Source organism: Pygocentrus nattereri, chromosome 9 (assembly GCF_015220715.1).
Source record: "Pygocentrus nattereri isolate fPygNat1 chromosome 9, fPygNat1.pri, whole genome shotgun sequence".
NCBI classification, from domain to species: Eukaryota; Metazoa; Chordata; class Actinopteri; order Characiformes; family Serrasalmidae; genus Pygocentrus; species Pygocentrus nattereri.
In genome coordinates, this window is record NC_051219.1 from 3,343,137 (window position 1) to 3,360,636 (window position 17,500).

Genomic DNA, 17,500 nt, shown 5'->3' on the forward strand with positions numbered 1-17,500 from the left:
GAGTGAGAGAGAGAGTGAGAGAGAGAGAGAGAGAGAGAGTGAGAGAGAGAGAGAGAGAGAGCCAGAGAGAGAGAGAGAGAGAGAGAGAGAGCCAGAGAGAGAGAGAGAGAGAGAGAGAGAGAGCCAGAGAGAGAGAGAGAGAGAGAGAGAGCCAGAGAGAGAGAGAGAGAGAGAGAGAACGGTTAACTAAAGAGAAAATATAAAAATATTTCAGTCTGATAAGTTTATCTGCTACTAAATATGAATAAATAAATTCCTGCGTTATTATTATTATTATTATTATTATTATTATCATTTATTCGTATCAGTAAAGCTAAAGTCGGTACTTCATGTTCTCTATGATCATTAAAGGGATGTGATGTTAAAGAGTCCTGAAGAGCTTCGCTTTGACCTGAGGAGGCTGAGCAGCTGTACAGGAGCAGGAGAGAACACCCCTAACCTGCCTGTACTGTAGCCTAATGAGGCTCTACAGCACATTCGCGATGTTTTCCGTCTTCCATTCATCGTGTAATATTCACCGGTTCACAGAGCAGCTGGTGTTTTCAGGCGGCGTAAAAAGAACAAAAACAAAGGGAGCAGGTTTTGATGTGAGAGCCGTAACACTCACTCAGAGCCGGGCGGTAACACTGCAACACTACAGACCCCCCTTACTTATGAACTGTGAAGAAACGTAAAGCGGTCGTGACTCAAGGGTGAACAGAGGAGCTCAGCTCCAGATGTTCCAGCAAAACAACGTCAAAAGCATTGTTCATTCAGCAGGCAGTGGAGAGGATTGCGCTGCAGAAAGGTTGCGTACAGAATGGAAGACTACAGTAAAGATGTTGGATTTATGGTAGAAGTACCGTAGATCACAGGAGAATACAGTCCTGGTTGACTCTGTAGAGAATAGTACAGATCTGTCAGGGGAAAAGTGGACAGAGCGGAGCAGATTATTCACTCAGAACATCATCCTTTTCAGCCGGGTTCGCTTCTCTGAGCTAACAGGCTAGCCATGCAAACATTGCAATGCAGTTATCTTGAGAAGTTTAAACATAGATGCAAAGATTTTTGCCAATCCGATTAAATACAATCAGATTACAGATTCAGACGGAGGAGTTTATGCTCACTCTGTTCAACAATCTGATGGAAAATCTCTGTTGACATGCTCACTACAAAGAATCGACGCACATGCGTGGAGAACCACTTAGTGTAGACGTTACCATGACAGCGAACATCACGTGAGGTCCAGTCAGAGTGAGATGAGCAGCAGTGAGCAGTGATTGTGTTTTTAACTGCTTTAAAATGACGTCAGACTCAGGAAAACGTCCTTCACACGTCCTTATTAAAGAAGGCCGAGAGGAAGACGTCGTGCTCTGAGACGCATAAGCTGGACGTCCGTCCCACCGCCGTCTTTTAAAGATCAGAGCATGAACTTCGTCTCCTCTGCAGACCAGCTTCTGCTCCGCCGTGTTGAACGGTATAAACTCTCACTGTGACGCGACGCACAAGCAGAACGGACTGAAACTTTCCGATAGGGAATGTAATCGGATACAGGCGTTTACACGGATATTATTCTTCTATTTAACAGATTATTTAGAGGTTTACCCACTTTGTTGAATAGTATTCCGAATGGCATCAATCAGACTAGACTGTTCCGACTGAGGTGTTTACATGGGCGAATTCTATTCTGATTGAGCTATTAGTTGGATTATTATTAGGCTGCATGTAAACGTGGCTATTGTGAGTAACTGCTTTGTGTCTGGCTATAAACCTGGTGTATAGCTGTGCTGTAGTGCCTTCCTCTTCCTAGTCTAATTCATGTGGCCAGACATATAAAGCAACACACACTGCATTTATAGATAGACTACAAAAATATCTTGCAAAAGATATATGAAATGTAAGCCATTTAGCTATTATCTCATTATGATTATATAATTAATAACATAACAACTTTGTCTTCTTCTGATCACAAAAGAGTTAACTCATTATATCAAGATAACAATCCAGAAAACTACCTCATGGGCTCTACAGACGTCCGTAATAACCCGTTTAATTGAAAGTACAGGCCAAATTTACACGTCAGCTACCCGAATGATGCGGCTATACAGAACATCTACAATCAACAACTGCAAGTTTATTTTTTAGACAGTTTGCATGAGCAATTAAGAGAGTTTGCCTAAACCTCTGGTGGTAGCTAGCTGTAAAACTCCCTAGTGGCCCCTAGTGGCCAGTGGCTTAAACGCACCCTCCATTTCCATTCAAATCATAGTAAAGCTACTTAAACAGTATCCACACATACAGACTTTACCTCAACATTACATGAAACTGCCATATTTTCTGCTTCTGAGCCGGCGAGTTCGCTCGGCTGCGCTGGAGCAGAAAATACATACCAAAAAAAGGAAAACCGGACTCCGAGCGGAATCCCGTCCACACGTGTGAGAGATACATCTCTAAGGATACATTACATCAGTCACGTTATAGACTTTATTGACTGCCGTCTCTGAGGGATGAGCTTAGTGCTCACTGCTCCCCTCGCAGTGTCCAGCTCAGACAAATTAAACCCGTCGCCTTCGTCATCTTCATCATCCTCATCGCGCACAGACACATCATTCACTCTCACTAGCCCAGGCCCACAGGCTCCCTGACTGGTCATAATGTTTACACATCTGCACGGTGATGATGAAAAAACCACCGTAAAGTCAGCAGACTGGACAGATATACGGGTGATTCTCCCCCAGGGCAGCCAGGCTGAGTGAGGGAATGGACGTCTGGGACAGATGTGGATATTTACACTTAGACTGACCCCTGTGCTTTTTTTTCACCAGACAGTGCATTAAATCCTGGAATATCTGGGCCCTTAAATGTCTCGCTCTACATTTTATTGGTCAAAATCTGCATAAAAGTGGCTACAAACAGAATTATGAACTTTCCTGTCATGTATTGTGTTGATTATGCAGTCGAGTGAAATTCTATAGGCTGCAGAAAGTATTGTGTTGCATTAGTTCGCATTTAAAGTGATTGTGCTGGTGTTTGTGGTGGGCTGAGTGGACCGTGAACCATGTTCACGTTACGCCCAGAATGTTACGGCCCAATTATGACCGGCCCCTGGACTTTAAGGGGTTAATTACTACAGCTCTGTACACGAGAAAACAGTCTGCGTGTGTTTTATTGTCGCAGGTGTCCATAAGCACATTATTACAGAGTCTGTCAAGCTCACCCCCCCACCTCCCCCTCCCAACACACACACACACACACTTACACACACACACACACACACACACACACACACACACACACACACACACACACACACACACACACACACACACACACACACACACATTCCTACCTTGGTTGCAGGTCTTGCCGGTGTATCCAGGGTGACAGCGGCACTGATCCGGCCCCACACACTCACCATGCTTACAGCCCAGCTCACACACAGCTGCAGGAACAGGACAACAGTCAGCAGGTGTGTGTTTTAAAAAGTGACCGGTGTGTGCATCTGATTTATAGTCGTGTGAAAAAGTCTGGGCACCCCTGGTCAGATTGCATGTGTTGTTCATTTTCTAAGTAAGTTTTCTATATAAACGAGATCAGTAGCACTGAGACTAATAACCGATCACATTGATTTATCAGTCTACTCAGGCTTTAGCAGAGCTCAGTAACGCTGAGATTAATAACCGATCACATTGATTTATCAGTCTACTCAGACTTTAGCAGAGCTCAGTAATGCTGAGATTAATAACTGATCACATTGATTTATCAGTCTACTCAGGCTTTAGCAGAGCTCAGTAACACTGAGATTAATAACTGATCATCACATTGATTTATCAGTCTACTCAGGCTTTAGCAGAGCTCAGTAACACTGAGATTAATAACTGATCACATTGATTTATCAGTCTACTCAGGCTTTAGCAGAGCTCAGTAACGCTGAGATTAATAACTGATCACATTGATTTATCAGTCTACTCAAGCTTTAGCAGAGCTCAGTAACACTGAGATTAATAACTGATCACATTGATTTATCAGTCTACTCAGACTTTAGCAGAGCTCAGTAATGCTGAGATTAATAACTGATCACATTGATTTATCAGTCTACTCAGACTTTAGCAGAGCTCAGTAACACTGAGATTAATATCTGATCATCACATTGATTTATCAGTCTACTCAGACTTTAGCAGAGCTCAGTAACGCTGAGATTAATAACTGATCACATTGATTTATCAGTCTACTCAGACTTTAGCAGAGCTCAGTAACGCTGAGATTAATAACCGATCACATTGATTTATCAGTCTACTCAGGCTTTAGCAAAGCTCAGTAACACTGAGATTAATAACCGATCACATTGATTTATCAGTCTACTCAGGCTTTAGCAGAGCTCAGTAACGCTGAGATTAATAACCGATCACATTGATTTATCAGTCTACTCAGGCTTTAGCAGAGCTCAGTAACGCTGAGATTAATAACTGATCACATTGATTTATCAGTCTACTCAGGCTTTAGCAGAGCTCAGTAACTCTGAGATTAATAACCGATCACATTGATTTATCAGTCTGCTCAGGCTTTAGCAGAGCTCAGTAACTCTGAGATTAATAACCGATCACATTGATTTATCAGTCTACTCAGACTTTAGCAGAGCTCAGTAACACTGAGATTAATAACCGATCACATTGATTTATCAGTCTACTCAGGCTTTAGCAGAGCTCAGTAACGCTGAGATTAATAACTGATCACATTGATTTATCAGTCTACTCAGGCTTTAGCAGAGCTCAGTAACGCTGAGATTAATAACTGATCACATTGATTTATCAGTCTACTCAGGCTTTAGCAGAGCTCAGTAACGCTGAGATTAATAACCGATCACATTGATTTATCAGTCTACTCAGGCTTTAGCAGAGCTCAGTAACACTGAGATTAATAACTGATCACATTGATTTATCAGTCTACTCAGGCTTTAGCAGAGCTCAGTAACACTGAGATTAATAACTGATCACATTGATTTATCAGTCTACTCAGACTTTAGCAGAGCTCAGTAACGCTGAGATTAATAACTGATCACATTGATTTATCAGTCTACTCAGGCTTTAGCAGAGCTCAGTAACGCTGAGATTAATAACCGATCACATTGATTTATCAGTCTACTCAGGCTTTAGCAGAGCTCAGTAACGCTGAGATTAATAACCGATCACATTGATTTATCAGTCTACTCAGGCTTTAGCAGAGCTCAGTAACTCTGAGATTAATAACCGATCACATTGATTTATCAGTCTACTCAGGCTTTAGGAGAGCTCAGTAACGCTGCGATTAATAACCGATCACATTGATTTATCAGTCTACTCAGGCTTTAGCAGAGCTCAGTAACACTGAGATTAATAACCGATCACATTGATTTATCAGTCTACTCAGGCTTTAGCAGAGCTCAGTAACGCTGAGATTAATAACCGATCACATTGATTTATCAGTCTACTCAGGCTTTAGCAGAGCTCAGTAACGCTGAGATTAATAACTGATCACATTGATTTATCAGTCTACTCAGGCTTTAGCAGAGCTCAGTAACACTGAGGTTAATAACCGATCACATTGATTTATCAGTCTACTCAGGCTTTAGCAGAGCTCAGTAACGCTGAGATTAATAACCGATCACATTGATTTATCAGTCTACTCAGGCTTTAGCAGAGCTCAGTAACGCTGAGATTAATAACTGATCACATTGATTTATCAGTCTACTCAGGCTTTAGCAGAGCTCAGTAACGCTGAGATTAATAACCGATCACATTGATTTATCAGTCTACTCAGGCTTTAGCAGAGCTCAGTAACGCTGAGATTAATAACCGATCACATTGATTTATCAGTCTACTCAGGCTTTAGCAGAGCTCAGTAACACTGAGATTAATAACTGATCACATTGATTTATCAGTCTACTCAGACTTTAGCAGAGCTCAGTAACGCTGAGATTAATAACTGATCACATTGATTTATCAGTCTACTCAGGCTTTAGCAGAGCTCAGTAACGCTGAGATTAATAACCGATCACATTGATTTATCAGTCTACTCAGGCTTTAGCAGAGCTCAGTAACGCTGAGATTAATAACCGATCACATTGATTTATCAGTCTACTCAGGCTTTAGCAGAGCTCAGTAACGCTGAGATTAATAACCGATCACATTGATTTATCAGTCTACTCAGGCTTTAGCAGAGCTCAGTAACGCTGAGATTAATAACTGATCACATTGATTTATCAGTCTACTCAGGCTTTAGCAGAGCTCAGTAACACTGAGATTAATAACTGATCACATTGATTTATCAGTCTACTCAGGCTTTAGCAGAGCTCAGTAAATCTGAGATTAATAACCGATCACATTGATTTATCAGTCTACTCAGGCTTTAGCAGATCTCAGTAACGCTGAGATTAATATCCGATCACATTGATTTATCAGTCTACTCAGGCTTTAGCAGAGCTCAGTAACACTGAGATTAATAACTGATCACATTGATTTATCAGTCTACTCAGGCTTTAGCAGAGCTCAGTAAATCTGAGATTAATAACCGATCACATTGATTTATCAGTCTACTCAAGCTTTAGCAGAGCTCAGTAACACTGAGATTAATAACTGATCACATTGATTTATCAGTCTACTCAGGCTTTAGCAGAGCTCAGTAACGCTGAGATTAATAACTGATCACATTGATTTATCAGTCTACTCAGACTTTAGCAGAGCTCAATAACGCTGAGATTAATAACTGATCACATTGATTAATCAGTCTACTCAGGCTTTAGCAGAGCTCAGTAACGCTGAGATTAATAACCGATCACATTGATTTATCAGTCTACTCAGGCTTTAGCAGAGCTCAGTAACACTGAGATTAATAACCGATCACATTGATTTATCAGTCTACTCAGGCTTTAGCAGAGCTCAGTAACACTGAGATTAATAACCGATCACATTGATTTATCAGTCTACTCAGGCTTTAGCAGAGCTCAGTAACACTGAGATTAATAACCGATCACATTGATTTATCAGTCTACTCAGGCTTGTCTAAAAATGAATTATTAAACTAAGTTATCTAAGTTTTAATTTTGTAGATAAATATTTTAAAATTACACATCATTTTTATTATTGTAATTTCTAAATGAAACATGGGCTAAATTTGTAATTCTAATATTTGTGTTCTGATGTATGTAAGTGTGTATATTCTCACGTCTACACTGCCCCCAGCTCTCTCGTGTCCAGCCCCAGCAGCAATCCACCCTGTTGCCATAACGACAGATCCCATTGGTCCATTCCATCTCTTTGGTCAGCCTATCAGAAAACAGCAACAATCATTATCACCGAATTTATCCTAGCAACTAATGCTAGGTTAGATATAAGCCTTAGAGAAAACAAATCAGATTCAGCCTAATGAGCTCAGTTTATATCACAATACCTACATTTAGAGTCGGTTATTCATTCAGTCTAATGAGAAACTGTAGAACGGACTCGGTTTATATCACAATACCTACATTTAGAGTCGGTTATTCATTCAGTCTAATGAGAAACTGTAGAACGGACTCGGTTTATATCACAATACCTACATTTAGAGCCGGTTATTCATTCAGTCTAATGAGAAACTGTAGAACGGACTCGGTTTATATCACAATACCTACATTTAGAGTCGGTTATTCATTCAGCCTAATGAGAAACTGTAGAACAGACTCGGTTTATATCACAATACCTACATTTAGAGTCGGTTATTCATTCAGTCTAATGAGAAACTGTAGAACGGACTCGGTTTATATCACAATACCTACATTTAGAGTCGGTTATTCATTCAGTCTAATGAGAAACTGTAGAACGGACTCGGTTTATATCACAATACCTACATTTAGAGTCGGTTATTCATTCAGTCTAACGAGAAACTGTAGAACGGACTCGGTTTATATCACAATACCTACATTTAGAGTCGGTTATTCATTCAGTCTAATGAGAAACTGTAGAACGGACTCGGTTTATATCACAATACCTACATTTAGAGTCGGTTATTCATTCAGCCTAACGAGAAACTGTAGAACAGACTCAGTTTATATCACAATACCTACATTTAGAGTCGGTTATTCATTCAGCCTAATGAGAAACTGTAGAACGGACTCGGTTTATATCACAATACCTACATTTAGAGTCGGTTATTCATTCAGTCTAACGAGAAACTGTAGAACGGACTCGGTTTATATCACAATACCTACATTTAGAGTCGGTTATTCATTCAGTCTAATGAGAAACTGTAGAACAGACTCGGTTTATATCACAATACCTACATTTAGAGCCGGTTATTCATTCAGCCTAATGAGAAACTGTAGAACAGACTCGGTTTATATCACAATACCTACATTTAGAGCCGGTTATTCATTCAGTCTAATGAGAAACTGTAGAACAGACTGGGTTTATATCACAATACCTACATTTAGAGTCGGTTATTCATTCAGTCTAATGAGAAACTGTAGAACGGACTCGGTTTATATCACAATACCTACATTTAGAGTCGGTTATTCATTCAGCCTAATGAGAAACTGTAGAACGGACTCGGTTTATATCACAATACCTACATTTAGAGTCGGTTATTCATTCAGCCTAATGAGAAACTGTAGAACAGACTCGGTTTATATCACAATACCTACATTTAGAGCCGGTTATTCATTCAGTCTAATGAGAAACTGTAGAACAGACTGGGTTTATATCACAATACCTACATTTAGAGTCGGTTATTCATTCAGTCTAATGAGAAACTGTAGAACGGACTCGGTTTATATCACAATACCTACATTTAGAGTCGGTTATTCATTCAGCCTAATGAGAAACTGTAGAACAGACTCGGTTTATATCACAATACCTACATTTAGAGCCGGTTATTCATTCAGCCTAATGAGAAACTGTAGAACAGACTCGGTTTATATCACAATACCTACATTTAGAGCCGGTTATTCATTCAGTCTAATGAGAAACTGTAGAACAGACTGGGTTTATATCACAATACCTACATTTAGAGTCGGTTATTCATTCAGTCTAATGAGAAACTGTAGAACGGACTCGGTTTATATCACAATACCTACATTTAGAGTCGGTTATTCATTCAGCCTAATGAGAAACTGTAGAACGGACTCGGTTTATATCACAATACCTACATTTAGAGTCAGTTATTCATTCAGCCTAATGAGAAACTGTAGAACAGACTCGGTTTATATCACAATACCTACATTTAGAGTCGGTTATTCATTCAGTCTAATGAGAAACTGTAGAACGGACTCGGTTTATATCACAATACCTACATTTAGAGTCGGTTATTCATTCAGCCTAATGAGAAACTGTAGAACAGACTCGGTTTATATCACAATACCTACATTTAGAGGCAGCTCTGATATGAACTCGAGTTATACAGTATTAGGTTTAATAGGACTTTTCCCAGCATAAGACTGTTTTACATTGTTTTTCACGTTCCTGTGATTGTAGCTGCTACTTTACCTTCCCACAGAACTCGGAGCTCTTCAGCAGTGAAATGAACGCGGCTGTGTGTCCAGGATGTTTTGTGAAGTTAATTATATGTTGAGTGGCTCTGATGCTCAGATATCAAAGTGGACGCGTTGAGGCCGGTAGCAGCTGAGCTTTAAATAGAAACTGTGGGAATGTTTGAGGGAGCGTTTAAAAACCCTCCACTTGAACTTTCCTACTGAGTGATAACATTGAACTAACCAAGCTGTTTGTATATTACAGTTTACATTACAGGCTGATAAACGTTCGCTTTTCACTGGACTGCGTCTCTGTCCGTTACAGTTTTCACCTTAAATGTTGCTAAATACAGGTTCTCCAGTTGTAAAAACAGTTCGCACCTTCCAGTTGTGTAATCCAGTTCCAGTGTTTATGCTACGTTTTCAGGATATTGTGATGACTTAATAGCAAAAACAACTTTTTGTCAATTGCCCAGTAAAAGATATTGGACTAGAGTTCATTTTAGCTTTTCCCCCAATAGCTTTTAATGAAAACTTAGCATAAATAACAGCATCTTGCAAAATGCGAAAAAGTCCTGCTTAAAATTCTGAACCCTCAAAAAAAACATTTTGAAATCATAGTTATGTTTAGTGATAATAAAAATGTGTAATAATGTGACGTGAATTATTTCTCACTAGTAGTTCATTGAAACAAGTGAAGATCACGAGCATCGAGTGTTGACTGTCGGCCTTGTCCCTTTCGTACAGGGCTTTCTCCAGATTTTCTGAATCTTCTGATGATATTATATACTGTAGATGGTGGGATTTCCAAGGTCTTCGCAATTTTATGTTGAGGAGCATTTTGTCTGAAATTGTCCCACCACTTTTAGATGCAGTTTTTCTCAGATTGGTGAACCTCTGCCCATCTTAGCTGAGAGACTCTGCCTCTCTAAAATGCTCTTTTTATAGCCAGTCATGTTTTTTTTTTATTATTACGACTTACTTTTCCAGCCTTTTGTCGCCCCGTCCCGACTTTTTGGAGATGCATTGCTGCCATCAAGTTTTAAATTACATGTTTATTCATAAATTAATGTTTTTCATATAACTGTAAAATGTCTCACTTTCAACATCTGATATGTGTTCTGTGTTCTACTGTGAATAAACTATGGGTCTATGAAATTCGCAAATCAGTGTTTTCTGTCTTTATTTACACTTATTTGCATTTTACACAGCGTCCCAACTTTTTTGACCATATTTGTTAACACTGATTTTAAAAAAATAATGACTCAAACATGTCAAAACATCATACAAAATGTCCGTAAATGTCATTTAAAATGTAACTATGTGACTATATTTTATTTAATATGGTTAAAAACACGAATAACTGTAGATTACTAAGGGTTAAAAACGCCTTCCTGTGTCTGTGCCTGGAAAACTCAGATATGCCACTCGAACAATTCCTCTCTTCTTTCTTCTGCTCTCACACACCTGCTTCAGCTGTGATAATCAGACCTTTCGGGAGCTGAATCAGGTGTGTTAGAGCTCCGAGGAGGTGCAGGGGGACTCGATGCGGCCACATACAGGAGCTACACACGGTCCAATTACACAAGACAGTACAGATTTCCACATGACTGGGTGCTGGTTAGGAAACTTCATTTTTTAAGATAAATAAGCCATGAATTCCAGAGAGTTGCCAGAAAGGATAATGACCAACACCGCAACAACAGCAGATTCAAATGTCCAGGGCCCACCGGAGGCCTGTTAAACCCTTCTATAACCTAAGAGTAGCTTGATTTGCATTGAGGTCCCTGCATTTACTGCATAATAAGCCACTAATTTTTATGGGTTAAAGTGTTGATTTTATGCTAAAGAATCTGAAAAGCCACTCAATATCTGGCAGACTGGAAGAATTTACACTCCACTACCAAAGAAAGAGCGTCTAAACCCCATGTGTCAAACACGAGGCCCGTGGCACAATCCGATTTAAAGTTTCTATTACTGTTAGCCCTTTTGACCATGATGTACACTACAGTTCCCAGAATACACTGAACCGTAAAGTGTGCTCCTACCCGTGCCAGGTGTCCAGTTCAAGCAAAGGGGCAGTTTTTAAAAATTTACTGTACGTTGGGGACGTTTAAAGGCTTAACAGTGATCTGCAGTCAATGTGGTCTTACAGGCAGCACGGTGGTGCAGGGGGTAGCGCTGTCGCCTCACAGCAAAAAGACCTTGGTCAGCAAAAAGACCTGGAGGCAGTGTTGGAGCCTATCCCAGCCGTCATCAGCCGGAAAGCAGGACATACCCTGGACAGGTCGCCAGTCCATCGCAGGGCAGACAGACCAACACAATCACAAAGCCCTGGGAAGCTGCCTGCCTTTGCCGAGTACAAAGACCACCCCTAGAGCCTTGTATTGAGAGAGAGAAGCCAGATGTGCAAACAAACCACTGGAAAGACAGAAGCGTGAGAGATTTCACTGAGGATGTACGCTGGATCGCTGAAAACTGGAACTCGAGACGGAGCTCAACATGTGTTTCATTTACTACAGCAAAGCCTTTGAATGTGTTGACCACACAAAATCCCAGAACATCCTCAGGAAAATGGGCTCACCAGAGCGCTGTTCTAATGAGGAACCTCCACACTGAACATCAAGCCTCCATCATGACGTGAAAATGGACAAACTCCACCGTGGACGGAGAGGACGCTGAAATGGTGGACAGCTCAGATCAGTCTTTAACAGCAAAGGACCCAGCGGTCAGTGAATATGACAGATCAGCAGAAGTGATGGAAGCGTCACTGATGCTGAGGAAACAAACGAACAGGTCCTCAAACAAAGCCTCATCTCTCACTCCAAACAAGACATCGTCAGATGAACCAGCTCACTGAAAACACAGTTACACTACACTCACAAAAGAGGAGGCTCTTCAAGGGTTCCTCAAGTTCTGTTTACAACTATGGGTTCTATGTAGGACCATTTCATGCCTAAACGGTTATTTGTATGGTGAAATGGTTCCTCAAAAAGATGAAGTGTGTTGTATAGGGTTCGATATAGCACTGAAAAGGGTTCTGCTATTGCTTAGATATGAAGCTTTTAACAATAGCAGAACTCTAGTGCCATACAGAACCATCCTTGTATAATTTAGCACCAAATACAGCACCAAAAGGGTTCTGCTCTTCTGCAAGCTTGACATCAGGACAATAGCAAAACCATTTTAGGTGCTGTACAGAACCTTACTGGTTGTTCTCCATTTGGAGGGGAAGCCGTGTCAAGAAGGTTTAAAAGACGTTTAAAATATCTGCCACAGCTCCAAGAGTCAGTATGTACATTTATACAGTTGAGCTCAAATCGTACTTTATTAATGTATCAATTCCTTCATGATTTCATTTTTCTCCTTTTACTCTGTTTCTTATTCGCTCTGCGTCTGTAAAACAGCTCAACACACAACCAATTTTCAACACTGGAGAAACCATTTTTAATATAAAACAGTAGTTTTAAAAGGTTTAAATCCAGAATTTGTATTAAACAGATTTGTGTTAAATTGCCTCTTTGGGTCGAGGCTTATCAGAGAGGAAGGATGTCAGGGCAGGAGAAGGCGAGTCACACTCGCTTACTATATTTCATTTATTTATTAATAATTTTGCTTATCAGGCAGCTCAGAACTTCTGTGTGTCATTGGTGTTCTCCGCTTTAATGGCTAATTAAATTTAAATCAAAATAATGTCATATTATCATTTTTATTACTGATTTTAAACAGTTAAACACAAGGTCACCTGATCATCAATGAGTCAGCCAGTTTACAAAACCCTCAGTTTTAGCCAGAAAGTCACGGGATGTCACTGGAGTCTCCGTCACTGGAGTCTCCATCATTGGAGTCACTGTCACCGGTGTTGCCGTCACTGGAGTCGCTGTCACTGAAGTCACCGTCATTGGAGTTGCCGTCACCGGTGTTGCCATCACTGGTGTCATTGTCACTGGTGTTGCTGTCACTGTTGTTGCCGTCACCGGTGTCATTGTCACCGGTGTTGCCGTCACTGGAGTCGCTGTCACTGAAGTCACCGTCATTGGAGTCGCCGTCACCGGTGTTGCCATCACTGGTGTCGTTGTCACTGGTGTTGCTGTCACTGTTGTTGCCGTCACCGGTGTCATTGTCACTGGTGTCACCGTCACTCGAGTCATTGTCACTGGTGTCACCGTCGCTGGTGCTACACCATATTCATACAACACCAGTGACTGTGACTGTGAATGAAACGTCTCCTGTCTGCATGTATAATAGGAGACGTTAATGGACGTATTATTCTGTTTTGATTATTCAGAAATAAACAGATTTTTAAATAAATGTTTCCTCCTGAATTCCCACTCCAAACGTAGGACGTTCACTGTGCAATATTTCCTTCATCAATCTGAAGAAACATTTCACCATGCGAAGAACCATTAAGCATGAAATGGCTCTATAGAGAACTTGTTCTAAATAGAACCAAAAAAAGAACCAAACCATTTTTAAGAGTGTACGAACAGTTGGAGATAAAAGAGGAAGAGCATGAATAACAGCATGGTGGATAGATACAATCGGAAAAATCGTGAAGAACAAATGAAGAGCACAGGATGCTCTGGAGATCATCTACCTGCCAGGAGTCGGAACCGACTTGACGGCACTTAATTATTGTGTTAATAATCATTTCAATTATCCTTATATGGATTTTCCAGAAAGGTCATGTGGTCCCTCTTCTGGGACCTCTACAAACGCCGACACGAGCAGAACAAACACCAACACGAGCAGAACAAACACCAACACGAGCCGACAAACACCGACACGAGCAGAACAAACACCGACATGAGCAGAACAAACACCAACACGAGCCGACAAACACAGACACGAGCAGAACAAACACCGACACGAGCAGAACAAACACCAACACGAGCCAACAAACACTGACACAAGCAGAACAAACACCGACACGAGCAGAACAAACACCGACACAAGCCGACAAACACCAACACGAGCAGAACAAATACCGACACAAGCCGACAAACACCAACACGAGCAGAACAAACACAGACACGAGCCAAACAAACACCGACACGAGCAGAACAAACACCGACACGAGCAGAACAAACACCGACACGAGCAGAACAAACACCAACACGAGCCGACAAACACCGACACGAGTTGAACAAACACCGACACGAGTAGAACAAACACCGACACGTGCAGAACAAACACCGACACGAGCAGAACAAACACTGAAACATGCAGAACAAACACCGACACGAGCAGAACAAACACAGACACGAGCAGAACAAACACCGACACGAGCAGAACAAACACCGACACGAGCAGAACAAACACCGACATGAGCCGACAAACACCGACATGTGCAGAACAAACACCGACACGAGCAGAACAAACACTGACACGAGCCGACAAACACCGACACGAGCAGAACAAACACCGACACGAGCAGAACAAACACAGACACGTGCAGAACAAACACCGACACGAGCAGAACAAACACCAACACGAGCAGAACAAACACCGACACGAGTAGAACAAATACCGACACGAGCAGGACAAACACAGACACGTGCAGAACAAACACCGACACGAGCAGAACAAACACCGACACGAGCAGAACAAACACCGACACGAGCAGAACAAACACTGACACGAGCAGAACAAACACAGACACGTGCAGAACAAACACCGACACGAGCAGAACAAACACCGACACGAGCAGAACAAACACCGACACGTGCAGAACAAACACCGACACGAGCAGAACAAACACAGACACGAGCAGAACAAACACCGACACGAGCCGACAAACACCGACACGAGCAGAACAAACACCGACACGTGCAGAACAAACACCGACACGAGCAGAACAAACACCGACATGCGCAGAACAAACACCGACACGTGCAGAACAAACACCGACACGAGCAGAACAAACACCGACACGAGCAGAACAAACACTGACACGAGCAGAACAAACACCGACACGAGCAGGACAAACACCGACACGAGCCGACAAACACCGACACGAGCAGAACAAACACCGAAACGAGCCGACAAACACCGACACGAGCAGAACAAACACCGACACGAGCAGAACAAACACCGACACGAGCAGAACAAACACAGACACGTGCAGAACAAACACAGACACGAGCAGAACAAACACCGACACGAGCCGACAAACACCGACACAAGCAGAACAAACACCGACACGTGCAGAACAAACACCGACACGAGCAGAACAAACACCGACACGAGCAGAACAAACACAGACACGTGCAGAACAAACACAGACACGAGCAGAACAAACACCGACACGAGCCGACAAACACCGACACGAGCAGAACAAACACCGACACGTGCAGAACAAACACCGACACGAGCAGAACAAACACCGACACGTGCAGAACAAACACCGACACGAGCAGAACAAACACCGACACGAGCAGAACAAACACCGACACGAGCAGAACAAACACAGACATGAGCAGAACGAACACCGACACGAGCAGGACAAACACCGACACGAGCCGACAAACACCGACACGAGCCGACAAACACCGACACGAGCAGAACAAACACCGAAACGAGCCGACAAACACCGACACGAGCAGAACAAACACCAACACAAGCAGAACAAACACCGACACGTGCAGAACAAACACCGAAACGAGCAGAACAAACACCGACACGAGCCGACAAACACCGACACGAGCAGAACAAACACCGACACGAGCCGACAAACACCGACACAAGCCGACAAACACCGACACGAGCAGAACAAACACCGACACGAGCCGACAAACACCAACACAAGCAGAACAAACACCGACACGAGCCGACAAACACCAACACGAGCAGAACAAACACCGACACGAGCAGAACAAACACCGACACGAGCCGACAAACACCGACACGAGCAGAACAAACACCGACACGAGCCGACAAACACAGACACGAGCAGAACAAACACCGACACGAGCAGAACAAACACCGACACGAGCAGAACAAACACCGACACGAGCCAAACAAACACCGACACGAGCAGAACAAACACCGACACGAGCAGAACAAACACCGACACGAGCCGACAAACACCGACACGAGCAGAACAAACACCGACACGAGCAGAACAAACACCGACACGAGCAGAGCAAACACCGACACGAGCAGAACAAACACCGACACGAGCCGACAAACACCGACACGAGCAGAACAAACACCGACACGAGCAGAACAAACACCGACACGAGCCGACAAACACAGACACGAGCAGAACAAACACCGACACGAGCAGAACAAACACAGACTTGTAAGGGAAGTTAATGGAGAAAGTATTTTTCCAGGTAATTTTGGATCGTTTCTGTTGATCCAATCATCACAAAATTTGGGCAAAACGTAAAGAGCAACTGGCTTTGTCCCACCATCGACGAATTTCTTTGGGTGTTTCCTGGAACTTCTTACACATACTGTGGCAATAATGCAGGTAACTAAGGTTCCACTGTGGAAAATCAACCCAAGAGGACTTAAAAACACTGCACTCTGCTGCCGCTGTGTTCTCGAGGGTCAGTTCCACGGCAGATTCTGCGTGGTGTGTTATTTTAACCCCAGGCTGCTGTGATGTTCTCGTTAAGCTGGTGCTCCACATATTTCTGCCTTTGGTGCTCTTGTTTAGACTTGAGTTTCTTGGCAACGTGACGAGCTGTCACGTCCCAGATCCGCTCACTGAGAAAAAATGCACCTCCGCCGCACCTCCCACCTCGGCTCCCTCACACGCGCACAGGCGCTAGACACGCCCAGAGGTTCTCACCCTGAGGTCAGGTCCTCAATACCGGCCTCTCCACTGGTGCGGAGAGAAAGAGAACGCCTTAAACATTAACTTTACACAGAAGTGTTTCTTCTCCTGAATTCCTCAGACAGCTGAAGGTCACAACCCCCTTCACGAACCAGCCTGAGTGGATTCGGTTCTAGAGTTCTAGAGTTCTAGGGTTCTTATCCGCTCTGTTTGATTCACACTGACGCAGGTCTACTCTGTTATCTTCAGCTCTGTTT

General features: G+C 42.5%; 1 protein-coding gene across 3 annotated transcripts in view; it reads right to left on the reverse strand.

Annotated features, from left to right (window-relative positions):
* LOC108412196 (nephronectin) overlaps positions 1-17,500 on the reverse strand; it is a 33,970-nt gene that overhangs the window by 14,468 nt on the left and 2,002 nt on the right. The window contains exons 1-3 of one of the 3 annotated variants that reach the window (XM_037540913.1): positions 11,611-11,798; positions 7,180-7,280; positions 3,329-3,421 (exon numbers count right to left, since the gene is read on the reverse strand). In XM_037540913.1, the coding sequence (XP_037396810.1) occupies positions 3,329-3,421; positions 7,180-7,267 (181 nt within the window). In that variant the 5' untranslated portion in view covers positions 7,268-7,280; positions 11,611-11,798. Of the gene's footprint in view, positions 1-3,328; positions 3,422-7,179; positions 7,281-9,473; positions 9,555-11,610; positions 11,799-17,500 lie in introns of those variants that run through there. The other 2 variants (XM_037540914.1, XM_037540912.1) reach the window with 2 other exon arrangements.